Raw genomic sequence first — 23,570 nt, 5'->3', positions numbered from 1 at the left:
TATCCCATGTCATTCATGTTACATGCATATATCACTTTCCTATTTGATGTTATCCAGTTGTCAATAGTGCCACTCTTATCAGGTGTTTCCAAAATCCATGCAAGCTGTAATCGAAAGTTGACAACAAATATTGTGCAAATTAGAACCTGTATTATTCTGGAATTATTTCGAAGTCTTTTATAACACAACTTGACATCCACATGTGTAAATGATAGAAATGATAAAGGGTATAATCCCTGTCCTTCAAATTGACTTGGGAGAAAATTCAATACTGAAAATGTCAATGAAATTTTAAACTTACATTTGCTTTTTGCATATGGGCCCTCGTGTTCTTTCCTTGCATATAGGACCTCGAAAGCCAATATGGTGAATTACAGTGGGACGTAAGTATTCTCATTTTCAATTCGGGCCTTTTTCTCGGGGGGAGCGACACATTCTTCAAAATTATCCTTAAAAAGAAATTAAATTATAGTTTTATAATTGTTACCTCTTTTATACAGCCCTCCCCATCTTCTATATTAATGCAAAAAAATCTACTCTTAGGAAAACGAAGTTCAATATGGTGAACTGGTTTTAAAGTCATTCTCTCTAACGATGATAACTATTCTTAGATTAAGGGGTGTAAAAAATATATTTGATATCGTGTTCGGTGAAAAAGTAGGACACTTTGTCGTTAAGGTTCAGTGAGGTTTTTAAAAAATTAATGGTTATGTGCAGAACAATTTTTTTTTCTTCTTGTTGGATGTTAACGAGTCTATCGAAGATGAATGAAGGCCTTATGTACTATCAGATATTAGATCTAAAACTGAAATAAGTTGAAATAAATATTTTTTGCAGTCATTAACCATCATGAGATAGTCTATAAACATTAAACAAATTATGTTTCTAAAAACAGAATTAAGTATAGATAAATTTCATTGCTAGTCAAGGTTACGCTATAGAATCCCCATTATAAAATCTTCGAAATGTTATAAAGTCTATAAATAAAGGCTTGATAGCACGTTCCCACTATATAAGCCTATAATTAGATTGAAAAAGCTCGTTAACACACACACACAGCTTATAGGCCTAGCATTTACATCAAACTACATTTTCACTACTAGGCTAGACCCCAAAAAATTAATGTCTTCAGAAAATACTAGCAGGGTTACATTTAATATATGCTTTACGCAACCCCCCCCCCCACAATGTGTAAATATATACCCTGAATTTGAATATATTGGGGTTGTGGGGCTAAAATTCATTTCCGACAACAAAAAAATGATTACATTTTGATTACATTTCGAGTACTATATTCACATTAGTCAATAATATGATTTAGTAAAATTTAACATGTAAATATCTCAATTACTTATTTATAAACAGAACTTACGTTATAAATTTGCGTTGCAAAAACTTCTAAATCATCCAATGTGTTTGATGTTTACTCCATAATGCTATGAAACGTACTTTTACTTTAGCCTCGAAACGCGAACAATATAAGCAATGTCTCAAGGCGGAATTGTGTCAAACAGAAATTACGTAAATTCAAAAGAAATCATGTCTGATGTCACTTCCTGTTAGTATTTCTAGCTCTGTGATTTGGAGGTCAATGCTTTTGTTAGTTTAGTATGTTAAGGGCACCCTCTTGATAGTTTAGTATGTTAAGGGCGCCCTCTTGTTAGTTTAGTGCAGCAACATGGGTCCTTACTCACGTAACTTAAATTAGCGATGTTTGCGGAAATAATTTTATAAGGCATAGTAACAAAACGGCCAAAGAAGTCGAAACTATTTTTATGAAAATGAAAGTCCAAAGTTGAGGAAGTCTCAAGTGACTGAAATGAATGAAAGAACAGATCTTTAAAAGATATGCGTAATAATTTATGTTTGTTTTAAGTTTTAATGTCATTCCTTACTTTCAGTTGGAAAAAAACTTGTTTTTTTATTTAATAACAAACACAACCGAATACATAAAATATCTTTGGCTTATTTTCACATAAAAATCATAGTTATGAAGCTGCTTAAGGTAAAATTAAATTTTAAGATTGCCCGGAAAATAATACCAAAGTATTATTGCATATATCGGCTGTTATTTAACAAAATTCGAACTTTAGCGTAAAGAGCGAGGTATTGACAAGGAGGCGAACTTCCTCATATACATAATATGATGGGGTTTCGCTCCCTTGTCAATACCTCGCTCTTTAAGCTAAACTTCGAATTTTGTTCCTATTCTTTAAGAATGACCCCTGAGCGAAGCGAGGTATTGAAGAGGGGGCGAACCCCTCATATGCGTAATAATTTCTGTTCGTTATAAGTTTTAATGTTACTCCTTACTTTTAGTTGAAAAATTGTGTTTTTATTTATTTTCTGATTGTTTTTAGATAATGCTGGGAAATCCAGCATGGAAATTCTCTTCCCTCATGAAAAATTCCTCCATGAAAAGATCTTCCCAAGTAACCAAATCCCCTCGACACATCCCCCACCAGAAAAAGTCCCCACTGTAAACGTCTTTATACATACAAATAACAAGTACTATATGTAAACAATGGGCAAAGTTCATAACTTGCAGCCCTTCCCCCGGGGACTGTGGGAGATCAAGTCGTCCTCAAATACATAGTTATTATATGTTTTGACTATGTTGAACAAAATGGCTATCCCTGGCATTCTCAAAATTTTGATCCAGTGACTTTGGCAAAAAATGAGCGTGAGAGGAGGCCTAGTTGCCCTCCAATTTTTTTGGTCACTTAAAAAGGGCACTGGAACTTTTAATCTCCTTTCGACTGAGCCCTCTCAACAGATTCAAGGACCATTGAGGCGATACGATCACCCCTGGGAAAAAAAACAAACAAAAAGACAAATAAACACGCATCCGCGATCTTTCTTCTGACAAAAAAAAATACAAAATTCCACATTTGTGCAGATAGGAGCTTGAAACCTCTACAGTAGGGTTCTCTGATACGCTGAATCTGATGATCTGATTTTCATTAGGATTCTATTACTCTTTGGGGGTATTCCCTCTTTTTTCGAAAACAAGGCAAATTTTCTCAGGCTCGTAACTTTTGATGGGTAGGACTAAACTTGATTAAACTTATATATTTAAAATCATCATAAAAATTTGATTCTTTTGATGTATATATTGGTATCAAAATTTAGTTTTTTAGAGTTTCGGTTACTATTAAGTCGGATCGCTCCTTACTTACAGTTCGTTACCAAGAACTGTTTGAAACTTTGGCTTTGAAAAAAAATCAAATATTGTAGATTTCCCATATATATTTTTACCTCAGGAAAATTTTTGTGGGTCAAGCCTAAGCTGAAATACCAGACAAACAGTAATAAAGCTTATTCCTCTGGTTCCTTTGATGAGACTCCTGCTCTGGTCCGTTATCTAAATACTGTGGTTTTGTGGTATCATGCAAAAGAAGCATCTTGGCAAAAAACAGACAGAACGTAATTCTTCAAAACAGCAGAAACAGATTTCCTCATTTACTTTTTAACGGCAGTCATTTGCAAACCCACAACATCACCAAATATACCTACAGGTCTGCCCTTCTGCTGCATTTATTGTCGCTAGTTTTGTTAACTAATGCGTCAGCTCGTGACCTCGGGAATGAATTCCCAAGACCCACTTTGAATCTTTCAATAGTTTCAGGTCTAATGCTACAGTTTGTCTTTAAGCCAACTAGTTAGATAAGCGAAGGATACATAAAAAACACAGGACTGTGAATGGTGATACTATCTAAATAGCCCTCTGTGAGTCCTGTCCTCAAATTGGAAGTCAGAAGGGGAACGGGGTCGAAGACAAATTACTTGAAGTATAGAGCCCCGTTTACTACTACATACTAGTTCCATAAAAGGCAGAAATTGATGTTCTTCAATTAACCGTCCTTTCTACTGCAATTTGGCCAAAACCTTGTCTTGATCATTTACTAGTCCTAAATGGCATCAAAAGTTATACACAAGGAAAGTTAAAAACTTGATAAAATGCAATCTCAAAACAAATTTGACTCGGAAGTATGTATAAATCAAATCACATTATTCACTTCTCTCAATATAAACATGTGCGTCATTCTTCAATTTGGAAGAACAAAAACCAACCCCGTCATTTCTCAAAAAACTAGAGGAGAGGGACGGCAAAAACTTTCGAACCTTCATGTACGTCATTTGATTTACTATTAAAAATGAATTTTATACTGCGAAGCAATGAAAGACTTCAATTTACCAAGATTAACTGTGAAATGCACTAGAAAAAAAAAATGCAATTGCGCTTTTAGTTTTTCCGAAAAAAAGAGTGTGAAATAGTGCAAATATGTAGTGTGCTTTAGCAAGTAGTTTAAAACTAGGTTTTTTGCCAAGAAGCAGCGGATATTTCAAAAGATATTTTTCTAAAAATATATGATATTTTTGCCAAAATAACGCCATTCCTTTATAGTACAGAATACAAAAAAAGACACAAAAAATGAAAGTAACAGACTATTTCACCTCAGTAAGACAGTAAAACCAATTATATATGGAATGCCAACTGCTTTTGTAGAAAATCATCAAATTAAAGAAGAAAATCACCAGATTCGAGAAAATCACCAAATAAGTCACCAAGAGAGTGAAAAATCACACAATTTGGTGATAAATCGCCAACGGTGGCAACCCTGACGACGACCCACAAAATGAATGAAGCACAGAGATTGACAGACTGATTGTTCGTTTATACTTTGCGGAAATTCATGCGGATTTAGCAATCCGTGTGGAAATTCGGTCCGTTTTCGTGCTAGAAAAAATCTCTAGCTTTCCGCAACGTTTTGGTCAAATCAGGACGGAATCTTGGCAAGGTTTTTAAATGAATAAAATCATGAGCATGGATTATCAAAAACTACATGATCTTGTAACTTTTGCTCAAGGCTACCCCAGCTTGTATGATCCTGCGCGCCCAGGCTATAAGAAAACTAAGAAAAACGGTGTCATTTGGCTCTCAATTGCTCAACAGCTTTCAGAAGAGGGTAAGAACATAGACCACGCTGTTGCAATAATTTGAAATCTTTCTTTAAAACGCAGCGTTATTTTAGCCATAGTTCGAACAGAAACGGACGGATTTCCCCATGGATTTCTGCAATGTGTAAACGAACCATGACTTAGACTGTCTGAAGAGCCTGAAGCTAAGGTGTTGGTCTCAGGAGACTTTGTTTTGCAATAATTTTTTTTCTCTAAGTATCAGAAAACTGTGATTACGGTGTTCCTTTATTTGAAGCAAAACATTTATTTTATTCCTTCTAAGTTTTAGTATCAGCTTCTTAGCTGTAACACGGATTCTAATTGCCGAATGCCGTCTGGTCAACAGTTGTTATTTATTTAAAAAAAAATACTTTTTGCGTTATTAGTAATTTTGCTCCTGAAGAAATTCTCCGTCTTTAACTTTCATACAATTTTTAAAATTAAAATTAAATTCTGGAATGATTATGTTTGTGAAAATAATTTAGAGTGGGAAAATTTGATTGCAATTCTGCAAAAAAGGAAAATAGGATGTTTCTAGACGTTTGTGTCATTATTAACATAACACTTCGAAGCAGCAAATCACATAAAATACAAATAGCTTTGAACCTTTCGTCTTGTAATTTTTCATTGACGATGATAGTGGTAAAATTTGTTTTTCAAAAAGAAAAATAGATAAAAAAAGAATAGGGGGAATGTATTTATCATTATTGACGTAACACTTTGGTTCGAAACTTCGTCTAAAACAAAAAATTAGTTTTGAGCACATTTCATTCCGTCTTCTCTCATTTTTTTCTTTTTTTATGTTTTTTTTTAAAGCTATACTAATTAGATGTTTCCCGCCCTATGGTAGTTTAAGTAGTTTACCGATTATGTTGTATATTAGATTTAAATAAAGCACTTCACAACAACTAAATGTGTAACGCAGACAGTAGCATTAAAATCTTATTCTTAACTTTAATAGAGGGGCTTCCAAAATAATTTAAATTTTAAGCATTAACGACATTTCTAATATTCTGGCTCAGGTTCAGCCCTTTGTTAGTTCTTACATATACGTATATACTTGACTAGCCTTATGGACAGGCGAGCGTGAAGAACTAGGCCTATAAGCATTATTTTCTGCCAAATTTACCTCAAAATTACCCTTCTTCTTTCATAAGGAAAGTCTGATTAATGAACTCCCTCTTTTAGCTGCAATGCTGGGAAATTCAGTTCGTTTTCGAAACCAGGAAATCTTCAGCGGATCCCATACTGCTTTTCCTCCATTTGTTGGAGCCTACAAAAATCTAAAGATCACTTTGGAAATTCGTGCGGAAGCCTGGGATGGAATTATATTGTTGACTGGAGAGAAGGAGGATATGGAGGGGGATTATGTAGCATTGCTTCTCAAGGGAGGATTTGTTGAATTCAGGTAAGTTTTTTTCAAACGCATATCCGAGCGAAAGGACACGTCTTAAGAAAAGAGCTTCGAAGGGATGAACAAATATAATGCATGCTTTTAGGTTTTGTTGAGACACAGGAGAGTATTTTGAAAAGCAGTTTCGGCTAAGAAGAAAAGGATTTGTTTTTAATTAGCTTTAGCTTCATTGTATTTGATATTAGTCTAAGAAGTATGATTCTCTTGGTAGTTGGAGACAAGAGAAGAAACAAGGATGATGGATAAACGGATTTAAATGCACCTGTAGAGAAAGAATAAATTCCCATAAGGTCAAGTTTATTACAAAAACGAGCTTGAAAAAGTTATCCATTATTTTTTAGGTAATTCTGAACGTTACACCGACCAAATAAATAGGTTTTAAGGAAAAGCTTTCCAAAGGACAAAAAAATCTTTGAGTGTGTAAACGCTAGACACGGAAAGAATCTTGAAGCTTCACAATTTGAATTTTGCTTGATATAGTAGCTTAAAGGGCCAGTAGAAAAAAAATTAACTCCCCTGATGATTAAAAATTGTTGTTTGGAAAAGCGTCGTCTCTTCTATTTGATACTTTTTCTTGCCGTCAAGTCAAGGGAAGGAACCTATTTTAAAGAAACATTTCTAAGGGATAAACTAGCAGAAGGTAATACTTTAGGTTTACTCGATACAAAGGGGTTTTGAAAATGCTCTTTGCTAAAGAGAAAAACAAATTTTCCTAATTTATTTCATTGTATTTAATAGAAACCCTCAGAAAAAAAAAACAAGTCGATGTTCAGAGACACAAAAGAAATCTTCGAACGAATTATAGTTCAAAGCTTGACTGACATTGCAGTTGCCTTTTTGGCTACATCCAGAATCACACATTCCCCTTTTTCCCAATTATAAAACCTACATGCAGACATCGGGGAAATTGCATAATTTATTACAATCCTTATCTTGGGGCTGCTGGGACTATGTTATCCCGGAGCAATAATTATAAGACCTTTCGATATACTTTAAAAGAAATGAATTTTTCAAAATTTCCATCAGTGTTGCGTAGAGGGGTCATCTAAAAAGGGCAAGGGCGCTGGTTGCCCTGCAATCACTCTTCAAAATGCCCTGAAAGTTTCACTTTAATACCCTCACTCGTCCCTTTGATTTTAATGATACACCCTTTTGAGAGCCAGCATGCATGCAGTGTGCTTTGATTTTGTTTCACATCACTTTCAAAATTTGCTTCAAGTTTCACCTTAATACCCTAAGCCTTTCTGTAGGCCCAGGATCAAACATTTCTGCTTTTCCCAATAAAAAAATTTATATGTAAACAATGGGCAATAGCTTTACTTTACGGCAAAAACTTTATATGTAAACAAAATTTTGGTAGGATACTTTTGGGGGAAAAGGGTGTTAAAAATGTATTAGAACTTTTAATTTTTCATTGAATGAACCTCCTGAAAAGTTTATACGACCACCGGTTCCGTATGAAGTGGCTCTGAAAAAAATATATATATTGAATCCTTGTGAATTTTTACCTTAGGTAATACCAGACCGTTGCCTCTGATATTCATCTGAGCTTGCCAATAGAAAAAACTTATACAAGAGTTACCATCGGTAATTTATTCATTGGCTGTTTATGAAGATTTTTGACAGCTGATTTTTGGCAGCTGCCGCGGTAATCTCTCATTCAAAAAGTATAGGAATTACAAAACACGAGACCTTGTCATTTTCCTTTGAAGTCTTAGGCTAATTTCTTCAATCAGAATTAATCTTAATTTGGATCGTTGGAACTTTCTTCCTAAGGGGAACTCCCATGATTATTAAGAAATCAGTAGTACAAACTGTGCTGTATCTTTCGCTTCTAAACATCTGTCCCTGTTTATTTTGCCATCTGTTTATCTTTCTAATGTGTTCGACTAATTTTGTTCTGTAGAGATAACATTGATCAAAGAGTTGGGTAGTACAAGAATTAAGTAAGAGTCTTCTCAAACTAGCAAGCATCAAAATAGGAAAGCCAAAGCTTAACGACGCTTGAAAGTTCTCAAAAAAGTTTTTTTTCACTTGAAAGTTTTTTTTTTAGATAGTGTTTATGTTCTTCGTTATTATTGACTATGACATTTTTAAATAGATTCGCCTCCTTACCGTTATCCGTTTAAAATTACCTTAAACATTTTTTCTATGCCTTTTGATTTAGCAGGTGGATATATCTTGTCACATTTGGTAGTTGGGAAAGAATTTCTTCTTGTTGTTCAAACGATATATCATTTTCAACTATTGTCACTTAAATTTACAATAAAAAATTTCCTCTAGAGTTGCTTAACGAGAAACTTTTTTTCAAAGCTGAACAAATTTTTCTACCCACAGGAAAAAAAACGTATGGTTTTTTCTTAGTTAGAATAGTAAAAAACGAACCACATGGAATCAGGCATCGAAGTCAGTCAAATATGGCACCATTACACAGAGAAGCAACTCTTCAAAAAGATGCTTGTGTCACATTATCTTGTTAAAAGATAAGTGTCTTGCATCATTAGACACTTGATGGTTTGTTTTAATATTTCAGTTACTAAGGAATAGAGTTCGTTCTTTATTATAATATTTCAGTTACTATGGGCTAGAGTTTGCTCTTTACTATAGGTTACTCTGCTCTGATGCTTTTCTCGGTTTTATTTCCGTTTTGCTTGCTCACTTGACACAGTAACGAATTAATAACTTTTACTGATAAAATGGCACAGCTTAATCCTTTAGAAAAAGTTAAAAATTTTGAGGCTTTTTATACAATAAAATCGTGCAGCCACAATACAGCTACTGGCTACTGCTGCAACATTGAGCATCGTCTTGTGTATGAAACTGCAGTTTTTTTTACAAGTGATTTATTTTAAATGTTCTTTTCCGTTAACTACAAAAGCACGCAGATGTAGTAATTTTCTTTAAAATGAGCCCTTAAACAACTCTCTATGATATTCCAGTGCCCCGCTAGATTTGGAGGAAAATAAAACGGAAAAAGATGCTTCTCATGCAGAAAATATGATTTTCATAGTTTTTCAAACAAATGGATTTTCCTTCTTGTTCAAGCCAAGGGACTGTAAGTTTCGTATAGGATTTTTAGCCAAGACAATTCTAATCGTGTACTTTCTGTTTCGATTCAACACCATTATAAGGGGTCTCAGGCTATTTTTTTTATTACTGTGGGCTGTCTCCGTCTTTTACTAGGTTACAGCTACTGCTGCAACCACGATCACTTGAGGGATATGCGGGTGTGGAATGTTAAACAAATTATAGATCACGACTTGTGGCTTGTCACAAAAGTAATCAGGTGGCCTGTGGTAAAATTGTATTGAATTTTAAATATTATTCCTGGGGAATGGCCCCCTCCCCTTTCCCCTCCTTGTAGGTAAGCTTATGAAAATAATCTTGTATTTAACGCTCAAAATATTTCTGCAGTAAGCAGAGAGCTGTAACTCCTTCCTCATCTGAATTGCATGATAATGGTAATAAGCTTACCTAAGCTATGGATGTCAGGTATTGTGTTATCTTGGAACGATAATTTCGACAGGACCTGTGCCTGTCATCATCAGGTTCAAATTCAAGACTCTTGCCAGAATATAAAATCACTAAATAAAATAAAACTGAAATCACTGAACAACACTAATAATAAGTCGAACCTGGAATTAATGTTGTAATATGGCCTGGAGTTTGGTAGAGTCATTGATGGCCACTATCCTTGTAGGTTTCAAAAAGGTTGGGTCTATAAAAGCAGGGTGGAGTTTTTTGCGAGTTCTTAGCCTAAGGGTATGGGTTACAAAATTTCACTGATGTAGTACTCTCCATTGTCTTTATTAATAGCTGGTTTGTTTTTAGCAATTTCCAGAGCTTCTCTGATTTTCTGCTTTAAGAGTTGTGGAACAATAGCAATAAGTTGAGCCTGGTCAAAATCAACGGAGTGAGAAGGGTTTTCAAAAATATGATGGGCCAGTGCAGAAAAAATATCTTCCTCCTTAAGCTTTGTCTTTTTAAGGCAAGCATCAATGGAATCAGCATGTTCTTTTAATCGGTGATGTAGAGATCTCATGGTACGATCTATATAGGTATCACCACAAACGCAAGGAATCTCATATACTCCTGGTGGATCTGAAGTGATCTTATCTTTGCCTTTGTTTAAGAAGGAGGAGACGGTCATTCCAGAAGGAAAAAAACACCTTAAAGCCTAGCTTAGTGAGTTTGGAGCTTAAAATGTCAGTAATCCCCTTAATATAAGGTAATGACAAAAAGGGTTTATCTTCTTCAGTCTTAGGGGAGCTCATGGTTTTTTTGCTAATCTTTCTCCTGGAGATAACCTTATCAATGACTTGTTGGGGGTAGCCATTCCCTATAAGAACATATTTTATATGATCAAGTTCAGCCTTCAGCTCCAAATCAGAGGAACACACTATAAACGCTCTATCAACCAGCGAATAGACTAAAGAATTTTTAACTATTGGGTGGTTATAAGAGTCATATCTCAGATATCTATAACTATGAGTTGGCTTTCTATATACACTCAAGTCAAACCTAGTTTCCCGTTTGGTAATGAGAACATCTAAGAAGAACATCTAAGAATATACATCTGAATTGCAGAAGAACAGGCACACTAATTGAGGCTTCGAGAATTTCCCTCCTGCAAGAAAAGACCCACGGACCTCCTCTCTGTTAGTTGAGGTGCAGCTACCGCAAGTGCAAATAAGTTACCACTGTTGTCGTTTTGGTGCATAAATTGGATTGAACCGTCATCTTGTCGTCATACCAAATTGTAATTTCTGTTCAAAGAATTCTCTTTCTGATAATATCTTGCTACCCGGTGAAAAAAGGAAGGAAAGAAGCACCCATCTAGATAATTCCTTACCGGGAAAACACAAAATGTTGGTCCTTTGCATCATATGAAAGCATTCAATTTTAAAACAAAATAAAAAACCGTTTTTATATATTAAAACGGATAGATATTTGCATATATGTACCTATAAATTGCAAGCTATTTATGTTTCTGAAGGTTTGAAATACATGGAAGATTGTAGCAATTCGGAATTGACTTACTGAAAATGGTATCCGCAGACGTAATTCTACGTACTTTACTGAAGAGAAATTTTGCGTGTGGTTGGTGAATGTAGGAATTCCGAATTCAAAATAATTCTCTAATACTGGAGTAAATCTCTCATTTGTAGTTAAATCTAAGTCTGAATATTGTACTATTGAATATTGAATTTTAAAGATGTGCATCCTACGAACTCTTTTGAAACTGAGTTTCCAAAAAAACTAGATGATGCAGTCGACAATGCGACGACAGTTCATCGGCCTTGATTCCAGTGATTACCAAAAATGAGCGTAATAGTTTGCTTTGGATATTTGTGTATCACTTGTGTTGAGTGATTACTCGACAATATGAGCGACGCTCTCTACCTAAAATTAAATAAAAAAAAAACATGTTTTTTCAACTATAAGTAAGGAACAACATTAAAACTTAAAACGAACAGACATTATTACCTCTATGAGAGGGTTCACCCCCTAGTCAAAACCTCGCTCTTTACGCTAAAGTTTTTTTAATGCTTTCAAAAGAGCTATCTATTCTAATTAAACGGCCTTTGTGATTCAGGGATTTGTGATTCAAACAAAATTCGAATTTTAGGGTAAAGAGCAAGGTATTGACTAGGGGGCAAACCTCCTCATATACGTAGTAATTTATGTTCGTTTTAAGCTTTAATGCTGCTCCTTACTTTCAGTTGAAAGAACTTGTTTTTTTACTTAATTTCTGATCGTTTTTTTAAAATAAAGCTGGGAAATCCGGTGCCCCCTTCATAGAAATGTCCCTTCCCCAAGGAAACATCCTCCATGGAAAGATAGTCCCACGTAACCCTCTCCTCCGATCTCCTCCCCCCACCAGAAAAAATCACTCTTGAAAACGTCTGCATACTTCCCAATAACCAACACTATATGTAAACAATGGGCAAAGTTCATAACTTGGAGCCCTTCCCCCGGAAACTGTGGGAAATTTAGTCACCCTCAAAGACATATTTAGCAGATTTTCGACTATGCTGAACAAGATGGATATCTTAAAATTTTGATTGGGTGACTTCGGAAAAAAAGTGAGCGTGGAAGGGGGCCAAGTTGCCCTCCAATTTTTTTTGTCACTTACAAAAGGAACTAGAACTTTTAATGTCCGTTCGATTGAGCCCTCTCACGATATTCTAGGATTACTGGATTGATACGATCACCCCTGGTTACAAAAAAAAAAAAAATATTTCTTCTGGCAAAAAATACAAAATTCCACATTTTTGCAGATAGGAGCTTTAAATATCTACAGTAGGGTTTTCTGTAACGCTGAATCCGATGGTTTGACTTTCATTAAGATTCTATCACTTTTAGGGGGTCTTTACTCTTTTTTTGAAAATAAGGCAAGTTTTTTCAGGCTCGTAAATTTTGATGGGTAATACTAAACTTGATGAAACTTATATATTTGAAATCAGCATAAAAATTAAACTCTTTTGCTGTATCTATTGGTATCAAAATACTGTTTTTAGAGTTTCGGTTACTATTGAGCCGGGTCGCTCCTCACTTACAGTTCGTTACCACGAACTGTTTGATTATTTATGATACATTGAAATTATGAACTTTATCTAAGAAGCTGAAATTTAGTCAGATGTGTAAAAAAAAAAAGTTATAAAATATATTACAAATCAATTATCACCTGCCTGTACTGATACTGGTATTCTAAATCACAGCCTTAAGAAAGAGAAAAAGAGAGATATAGTTCTATACTTCAGTGTTTGCAAGTGTGCTTTAACTTCATTGGTTTTGTTTACATGTTTCCGTAAGCCAATCACTTTATTCTTAAAATGAATGTCAGATAGGGAAGCTGAATCACGCCTTTTTTACCCGTTATGCACTCGCTATTGCTACATCAAATTCTGAGCTAGTAAGAAGTCATTTTTTGCAACTTAATTTGCTGTATTGATAAATAACGCATATTTCCACTGTTCTCATTGTCCCAGACCTGGTTAATCCCTCAACGAGTTTCAGAATATAAATCGTCATTCCTCTTCCTACCAAAGCTTTTAGCCAATTTAGTCGAGCAAAAGTAATATCTAGCCAAAAATGACCTTTTATTAGAGGATTAGAAGATAGAGAGCATAACTAGTATTGAGTTTATCGCTTTCAAACATCTGTTCCGATGTATGCAACCATCTGAATGTCTTTATAATTTGGCTCACTGATTTGGTTTAGTGGAGATAGTATTTCCTTCATTTACTCTCAAAGTTTATTGTAACAGCTGTGGAATTAAGGAACTAATTACATAAGAAATTATCTTCTAAATGAATTTAGAAGGTTGGAATATGCTGGGTTAGATGGTCATGTTTGCTTGATATAGTCAGGATAGATCTGTAGCTGAGACATCCGACTCTAAAAAGTATTTAACACAAAAACAGTCATTCTTTTCATGTAATTAATTTAAAAACCCTTTCCATAAAACAAGTTTTTTAGACAAGAGTAAAAAGCTCCATTAAGCCAAAACAGAGCTAAAATAAAGTCAAATAATCTTCCAAGCGTAAAACTACCAGAAATCGCTATCAACAAACAAATGAAACTAAAAAAAAAACAACAACAGAAATTGCAATAAATAGCCGAGTCAAACTCAAAACGGGCAAAAATGAACATGAGTAGGGCTGAAAACCACCATGCCTTCTCAAGACCTGAAAATAATTTGTATTCTACTAAATATGAAATACATTTTAAATGTTTTCACTTTTATGCTTCAATAAATAAAAATTATCAAAAATTTGAGGAATAAATGTCATTATATGTAAATTAAACTGACAATCCACGGTCATGTGTTTATTTTTTTCCCAGTAAAGTGCAAATTATTTTCTGGTTTTGAAAAGCATGGGGATAGTCAGCCCTACTCATGTTCATTTTTGCCCATTTTGAGTTTGACTCGGCTATTTATTGCAATTTTTTTTAGTTTTATTTATTTATTAATAGTGATTTGTGGTAGTTTTACGCTTGGAAGATTATTTGACTTTATTTCAACGCATTTTTGGCTTAATAGAGCTCTTTACTTTTCTTTGAAAAACTTGTTTTGTAGAAAAAGCTTTTTAAATTAATTTCTGTTCGTTTTTATTGACATAGTCTTTTTCATGGGAAAAACATTTATATCTTTCTTTTTTTTTATATAAGAATCCATAGTTCGGCTTGCTATTTGCATGTTGGAGAAAATTCTTCCAAAAATTTTTAATCCTGACACAAATAGCATTTATTAATTTAATCTTATACCTCCTCAAGTTGACCTGACAAATATAACTTATATCATTCTCAAAAGATTCTATCTATGATCTTTGATAACCTGGATTCACTTACACTATTTTTATTTATTTAAATTATAAGGAAAGAAGTAGTAATAGTAGTAGTCCCGGGAGTTTCAAATTAATACCCCCAGTTGTTCTAGATATATTGCTGAGGTGTCTTATTGGTAACCAAACATACAATGCCTTTTGATTTAGTTTTAAAGCAACATTTAGTTCTAGAGCATAATGGGCCAATTGCATAAGTGTGAGGGGGGGGGGGGGGTTGACATGCCCTATATCTCTAGAGATATAGTTGCTGTACTGTTCTACTGTGCTGAACAAAATGGATGTCTTAAAATTTTAACTGGATGTGTTTGGAAAATGAATGGCTGGTTGCCCTCCAATATCTTTTTACTGTTAAAAAGGACACTAAACTTTTAATTTTGAATCGAATTAGGTCTTTTAAAAGTTTCAATGATATTTGTAGCTATTATACAGTGGTGCTGCCTATGAATTTGCTTATATGCTCTTTTGAAAACCTGCAACGAAACAATTTTTTTGTTTATTTGAATCTCTCCTAAATGTTCCCTAAAAGTTTCCTAAAAGTTTCAACTTAATACCCTTTGCGTCATTAGTTACAATAACTGTAGTGGTAGTATTAATAATTGATACTGCTAATACTACCGCTATTATGCATAATAGCGGTGGTACTGGTAGCATCAGAATTAGTAACATATTGCCTTTTGGTCAGTAGCGCATCCCCCTCATCAAATCCTGAAAGTTTCATCTTAATGCATTTAGCCAACTCTATGACATTGCTGATATCGTCTTTTGATAACCTGTAGGTTCATTTGCTTCTTGAAATTTTCATCTCAATGCTCTTAGCCTTAAAAGTATTTGCAATAGAAGTAGTAGTTGAAGTAGTAGTAGTAGTAGTAGTAGTAGTAGTAGTAAATGTAGTAGTGGTAGTAGTATTAAAAATAGTTTGCAAATGTTAAACAAACATCTCCGATTGTAAAAGCATTAAAAAAATTTCCAATCACTAATTACCCTTTTTTTGATCTTGCCTCCTATCAATTCTGAGTTTCACCCGTGAGGCATTCTTAACCATCGCAATACCTTTACGCAAATACCTTTTCGCAAAAAATTCACAAATCTCGTAAACCAAAGAAGTAATTACCCTTTTCAAAAAACACTAGTCGTTCTATTAATGAAACCCATGAAACGAATAGCCAAGTTTAAAAAAAAAACCTACTAATCAACTTACAGATGAATGACCACGGATTTAACATAAAAAAAAAACTTGTATATCTTGAACTAGAAATCTACGTCAGAAAAACTTGTCCTTAATAGGACCAGTATTAAATGACCCCTGGTAACCCAATGCATTGAAAACTTACGTACATATCCATGCCTCAGGCGTAAGTTTGCATGTAAGTTTTAAACGAATTGGGCGCTTACTACTAAAAGGGTACTAGCCCTTTCAATTTCCAATCCAATGAGCCCTTTTTGAAGTTTCTACGATAACTCCTTCTATATGAAGTGCCTTGGCCTAAAAAAAATAAAGTAAATAAATAATACATTGTGCCCACATCGCTTATTTATTTGGGCAGCGCTATTGCGCTGCCTATCATTAAGTTACAAATCAAATATTTTCAACTGAAAGTAAGAAGCAGCCTTAAAACTCGAAACGAACAGAAATTTTTCTGTACATGAGGGTGCACTTTCTGTACGCTAAAGTCTTAAAGCTCTTCAAAAATGCTTCTTACTCAAATTGAACGGCCCTTGTGTTTGAGCCGTCTTTTGAAAAGAATTGGGACAAAAAGTCAAACTTTAGCGTAAACAGTGAGGGGTGAGGAAGGGATAGCCTCCTTATGTACGGAATAATTTCTGTTGTTTCTAAGTTTTAATAGTGCTCTTGACTTTCAGTTGAAAATAAATTTTTTATTTAGATTCTGACCGTATTTCAAGTCATGCCAGGAAATACCCTTCCCTCCTCCCGCCTGTGTAAAATTTCCCTGGAAAATTCCCCCTGGAAACTAATCCTTGTTGAAAATTCTCCCCATTGAAAATCCCATACCTGCAGATAATTCCCTCCAGCCCCCAAAAAATTTCCGTATATTTCCAAATAACAAATACTATATGTAAACAATGAAAAGTTGCGTAAGTAAAGCCCTTTCCCTAGGAGCTATGGGAGGTCTTGTCATTCCCAAGGGCATAGTTACTGGACCTTTCAACTATGATGAATCAAATGGCTATCTCAAAATTTTGATCGGATGTCTTAGGAAAAAAAAGGATGTGCCCAAGTAAAAGGCGAAGTCGGCACAATATTTTTTTTTTACAAAGGCACTTCGTATAGAAGGAGTTGTCATAGAAACTTCAAAAGGAGCTCATTTGATTGAAAATTGAAAGTTCTAGTGCCCTTTCAAAATTCAAAAGTGATTTAAGGGCATTTCACCCACCCCACGCTTATCATTTCCCGAAATACATTCAATAAAAGATCTTGAGATAGCCATTTTGTTCAGCATAGCTTAAGGATCCAGTACTTTTGTCTTTAGGGATGTAACCCCCCCCCCCCACACGCCTCGGTCGTGTAAACTTTGGAGGCGACTCATTCGATTCGAAGTCATAAGTACTAGTACCTTTTTTAAGAGTCAAAATTGATCAGAGGGTTACTAGCCCCCCCCCCACAACCTGTTATCCCTAAATTAGTCCAATTTGAATTTTAAGATATCCATTTTGTTCAAAATAGTTCAAAGATCATCTATCAATGCCCTCGGGGTTGACACCCCCCCCCAAAAAAAAAGCCTGGGGGCTAGGTTTGTAATTTATGCCCCGGGTGCATTTAAGGTTTTTATGGAAGACGTGGTAGTATAAAATTTGGAGAAGGCTACTTTGATTGGAAACTGAAGACTCTAGTTCCCGTTGTAAGAGTTAAAAGTGATCTGAGGGCGACCAGCCCTCCCCCCCCCCCAATTCCCTCTTTTCCACAAATACGTCGGATTAAAATTTTTAGATAGCCATTTCGTTGAAAATAATCCAAAAGTCCTAAAGCAAAGCCTCAAAGGTCGACACAACCCCCCAGAGCCCGTGGTGAAGGGTTGTAACTTGTAAGTTATGTCCTGGGGGTATATAATGTTTTTTTTTTACCGAAATTGAAAGTTCCAGTGCCCTTTTTAAGAGTCAAAAGGGATTGGAGGACAATCCACCCCCCCCCCCGCGCCCATCATTTCCCAAAACACATACAATCGAATTTTAAGATAGCTAGTTTGTTCAGCATAGTTGAAGAGCCCAGTAATCATGTCTTTGGAGATTTCAACCACCCACAGCCCTCAGGACAAGGTCTATAAGTTAGGCAATTCGTCCATTGTTTGCATATAATATAGGTAAATCGTAAATTGAGGAAGATGGGCATGTTTGACCTTTACTTTCCAAAAAGACGAAGGCCATTCAGGTGAGCCTTTCAGAGAATGTTGAGGGGAGTTTTGAATTAAACCAAAACACGTTATGTGTATAGGGGTTGTCAAAAAGTCGTAACTCAGGAAGACAGAGTATATTAATCTGGAGTTTTCAGGAAATGATAAGGAGATGATCAATTGACCAAAAAGGCAATATTTGCACGCTACTAGTACTGCTACTACTACTACTACCACTACTACTTTGATGCCAATACTATTAAAAGGTGAGAATGTGACAGAATATTGAAAGAAAATTTGAATTAAATAAAAACACACTATGTGCAACAAGATTGTCAAAAAGGCCCATCTCAAGAATGCATTTTGGTATTAAGCTAAACTTTCAGAGAAAGCTTAAAGGGGAAGATCAATTTACCAAAAGGCATTATATGCAAGCTACGACTAATACTACTACCATTGCTACTTTTACTACTACTATTACTACTACTGATACTACTACTACTACTACCTCTATTGCAGCTACGTGTTAGGCTAGGAGTATTAAGATGAAAATTTCAAGAAATATATGAATTATCAGGTTATCAAAAGGGCACATCGGCATTGTCGTAGCAATGGCTAATTGTATTAAGATAGAGCTTCCAGGACTTGATGAGGGGGATGATCAACTGACCAAAAGGCAATATGTTAATACTAATGCTGCTACTAGTACTAGTGTTATTACTGTTAATACTACTATTAGTACTACTAGTGCTAATGCTACTACTGTGGCTACTATTACAACTATGCCTAAGGGTATGAAGGTGAAACTTTCAGATAATATTGAGGGGGAAGGTGAACTGAATCACAACACACCGTCTGTATGAAAGTTGTCAAAGGGGCGTATCATATCAGTTTCGTTTCAGAATTCAGTGAGGTAACATCAAAATTGAATTGGATATTATTCCTGTCTGGATTTATTTTGGTGAGGTCATAATTTATTCCAAATTAGTTGATGACCTGAGTTAAGAGGATTAACTTTAAGAGGATTATAATATGTAATCTACTGTGTTTTTAGTTTGACCTATATTTCGATATTTATTAACTCAGTATTTTTTCCTGAATTAATATTGAGACTTTTTAATTTGTGGTGAGTGCGATAGCCATGAAAAGCTCCGACGAAATGCCTGAACTTGTAAATTCTCCTGTTCTGAATTTTATTCAAAGCAATTTGCTAAGCGGAATTGAGGAGGATATTATTAAAAGACATGGTATGGAGTTTTTTGACGTGAATATAGTCAAAGAAGCTAAAAGTTTACTGTGGCAAATAAGTGCACCTGAATCGGATTGCCCAGTACGTAAGGGGAACAATGCACTTTCTAATCATTTTAGTGACATTATTTCTCTGTTAAGATCTCTTGACAGTAGTGACACTTTTGCACCTATGTTTGTGATAAAGCGACCTACAGAGGTGCCATGTCTCCCTGCAAATGCTTATACTTCTTTACTCTCTAAGTTTAATGAGCTACAACAAGTGGTTGTTGAAATGTCAGGGAAACTTGACAATTATCAGTTGAATTTTCCTCAACTTCCGAAATCTACCCCAGCAATTGACACTCATACGACAGTTATTGTTTCTAAAGTGCCTTCAGATCTGTCTGATCCGATTAAACGCAAATCTGTTCTTGATCAAATAGCTGGGCATTAATTAGTTTGTAGTGTGAAACCTGTTAAAGACAGATGGTATGTCAATATTGATAAATCTGCAACTGAAGATTTTTGTACATCTGTTCAGAACTTTATTACCAGAGCAACAGTTAAAGTACAATCCAAGCGCTTTTCTGGGATTCTCAGAGGTTTCCCAGTTGATGTTGACCTTTCAGTTATTAAAAGACTGCAAGGTATAAAAAGTGCAAATTGACTGGGCCAGACTATGTCAGTCAAGCTGGAATTTGAAGACTCCTTCACTCAGTCTGCTTATTTCAAAGAAGGAATTAAAGCTGGATATGAATTTTTTCGAATTCATGTATTTAAAGAAATACCTAAATGCTGCTTCAAATGCCAATCATACGATCACTTTCAAAGTGCTTGCACCAGCAATGTCCCAAAATGTGCCAGATGTGCTGGGCCACATATTTCTACTAAGGATAGTCCTTGTAGTGTTGCCCCGAAGTGTGCTAACTGTGGTAAAAATCATACTTCTTATAGCTTGTCCTGCCCTATATCTAAGGAAATAATGTCGCGCTCCCACTTTTTGCAATGACTTTGGAGTTTTCAATAATATCGTTTAATATTAATGGTACAAAGGATAAGGATTTCGTTATTGATGAGTTCTACTATGATTTTGATTTGGTTTGTTTACAGGAGCATCTTCTTACAGACTCTAGCATTAACGTTTTGCGTCGTAGCCTTCATCATGATGTGTTTTTTACTACTGCCAGAGCCACAAGAGGCCGGCCATCCGGCGGACTAGCTTGTGTTTTTAAGCACAATCCTAATTTGGTTTCGCCGGTGATTTTTTACTCGGATGAGTTTTTTTGGCTGTTCGTATGGGCACTATAGTTTTCATTAATTCTTATATGCCTTATGATGACCGTTCCTCTAGATCGACGGCTAGATTTGCTAAAGCCTGTAACACGTTGAAGTTTCTAGTGGAAAAAATTCTTTCTATTTCTCTAGATTATATGATCATTGGTGACCTCAATACGGATATAAATAACTCATCAGTGAGATGTGATTTGTTGTTGGATTGCCTTCCATCTTATCATATTATACCCAAAACTCATCCGTATTCTTATATTCACCATTCAGGCAGTAAGAGCAATATTGACCACATTATTTGCTCAACTTGTATTATTACATCAATAGTGCTTGTACATGCTGAAGAACAAGACTTAGACCATCTCCCTATCTCACTTACTCTTACGCTGAATTTAAACTCTGCTAGTTTCTGCAAAGTACCCCAGTCTTAAAAATGGTTTGAAAAAAGTACTTGGAAGAAAGCTGATGTTCCTCTTTATGTGTTTACACTAACAAGGCTGCTGTCTACTATACGAGTTCCCTATCATCTGCTTCAGAGCTCTATACAAGGGAATTGCAAAAAGGACCTGGATTGCTATTATAATCAAATAATTAAATGTTTAAAAGATGCCGAGGCAGTTGCAGTGCCGATGCAACGTTTTAGACGTGGTACGCAAAAACCTATTTGGTCTTTAGATCCTAATTTAAAAACTTTGAAAAATAAAGCTAAGTTTTGGTTAAAAGTTTGGAATGAATGTGATAGACCGCCCTGTGGTATTGTTTCTGACCTTAAGCGTAAGACCCGCAGGGAATATAAATAATATCTTAAGTCTATGCGTTATCGTTGTATGGATTTTCCAGTGTCAAAGAGAGAATGGCGAAAAGTTATTAATTCTGAGTCGATTAGAAGTGATGTACCAAATAGTGATTGTCTTTCTGCATCTGCTAGGCATGACCATTACTCGTCTATTTTTTCTAATGTTAATTACCGTGTGCATTCTTTGAATTCTCATTCTCTTTCTGCTTTTTTTAGTACCCCTCTATCTCAGCATCTCTGTGTTACTATTTCTCTTTCATCCGTAATTGAAGCAATTCAGAAACTTAAATAAGATAATCTTGATAATGATGGTACATCTAGATTTAACCTTTTATTAGATGTCTCCCCCCTTACCAACCATATACGCATACTTCTTCAGATCTGAATTTGTTCTTCTAGTTTACCGAAGAATTTGTTGTGTGGTCCTGTCTCTTCAATTTTAAAGAAGCGGAATTCTCCTTTTATTTGCTCTTCTTACCGACCTATTACTGTCTCTTTCACTTTTAGTAAAGTTCTTTAGCATGTTTTAATACCTTTTGTGACTAATAATATGCTTGAGAGAGATAACCAGTTTGGATTTAAGCCCGGAGTAGGTTGTCAACACGCACATCGTGTATTATCATCTTTGCTCCTTGAAAATTCTTCTAAGGGAAGGAGTATATATCTTTGTACTTTAGATCTATCAAAAGCTTTTGATACTGTATGTCATAGTCAGTTTTATTCTGCTCTTCGTGGTTACGGTGTCAATCTATCGGTTATTTTGCTTCTTCGGTACTGGTACTCTAATTCTTTTCTTCGGCTGAAATATCTGCCTGCATCTAATATTAAATTGAAAAGAGGTTTAAGGCAAGGTGGAGTTTTATCTCCGACCCTTTTTAATTTGTGTATTTCAGGTGTTCTGGCAAAGATTTCGGCTACCTATCTCTCCGGTTTTTCTGATGTTTCCTACCTGGCTTACGCTGATGATCTGCTTCTTATAAGCCGTACTAAAACTGGTTTATCTAACATGGTTTCTCGTGTTGCTTCTTCTTTTTCCGACATAGGTCTTTCTCTTAATGTAGATAAATGTAAATTTCTTTCTTTTAATAATATTTCTAGTACTTCCCTTCGCTGTAGTGGCTTTACTATCCCTCTCGTAGATTCTCTTCGATGGCTCGGTATTTCTATTACTAATAGTCTTCCGAGCCTGCGCCAGCGCACAGTCTCAGATATTAATATGAAAATTAAATTAGGATATGCTAAGATTGTTGCCAATAGAGGTAAATATAATAAACTCGCGTTAGCCAAGCTCTACTCAACTTTTTGTGACCATTCAATTCTTTTTGCTTCTGGAATTTTCCTCCTTCTGAAGAAAATTGAGTTAAAAAGAATCCGGATTAATTATTTTAGATTTTGTAAATTTTTGTTGTTTCTTCCACCTTGGACCAAAAACCGGGTAATTATTAATAAATTTCTTGTTCCTAATATTACTGAAAAACTGGAAGCACTACACAGAAAACTTTCAAAGACTGCTTGTATCCGTTTTTCTCCGCACCATCACCTTATCAGGTTTTTTCAGTCCTAAGTTATTTTTCTTTTATTTGTTTAGTTGTTTTTCTCTGTTTGGTCATTCTACAATTTATATTTGTAAAGAGTGAGTAAAAATCCAATAATTATAATATTAATGCCTGGTTTTTAGTTTTTGCAAGTTGTCAGTTTTTTTTTGTTTTTTTTTTCCTCTTTTCCGCCTCCTTCCACGTTATTTTTTTTTTTTTTTTGGTATGGTTTACTTTAAATTATTATTTTTTAAACTGTAATTTTGTAATTTTTTATTTATATATTGTCTTGTGTCGCATTTTTTGTGTTTTTCCCCGTGATACTCCACGTATTGTACCTCTGTATAGTGTGGGTTAAAAATAAATAATAATAATAATAATTTATATCTTAGGAATAGTTTGGTTTGTGAAGTTATAGCTTACAGGTCTTGTTATGGAGGATGTTGAACTTAGCAAAAGATAATATTTGCGTCTTAATGCTACTGGTTCTACTCATACTACTACTACTGCTGCTCCTACTACCGCTACTACATTTACTGCTGCTACTAAAGCTAAGGCTACTACTATTATTATATTGCTAAAACTACTACTGCTACTACTATTACTACTGGTAGTACTATTACTACTATTAAAGCTATGGGTATTAAA

At 34.9% G+C, this 23,570-nt stretch overlaps 1 protein-coding gene across 1 annotated transcript in view; it reads left to right on the top strand.

The window, feature by feature from the left end:
- LOC148949453 (pikachurin-like) overlaps window positions 1-23,570 on the top strand; it is a 293,057-nt gene that overhangs the window by 83,547 nt on the left and 185,940 nt on the right. The window contains exon 4 of the mRNA XM_089093487.1: window positions 6,151-6,370. Coding sequence (XP_088949613.1) covers window positions 6,151-6,370 — 220 coding nt within the window. The remainder of the gene's footprint in view (window positions 1-6,150; window positions 6,371-23,570) is intronic.

Source organism: Artemia sp. Qi Xiang Cuo, chromosome 8 (genome assembly GCF_049724085.1).
Source record: "Artemia sp. Qi Xiang Cuo chromosome 8, ASM4972408v1, whole genome shotgun sequence".
NCBI classification, from domain to species: Eukaryota; Metazoa; Arthropoda; class Branchiopoda; order Anostraca; family Artemiidae; genus Artemia; species Artemia sp. Qi Xiang Cuo.
This window is presented reverse-complemented; position numbering and strand designations above follow the sequence as displayed.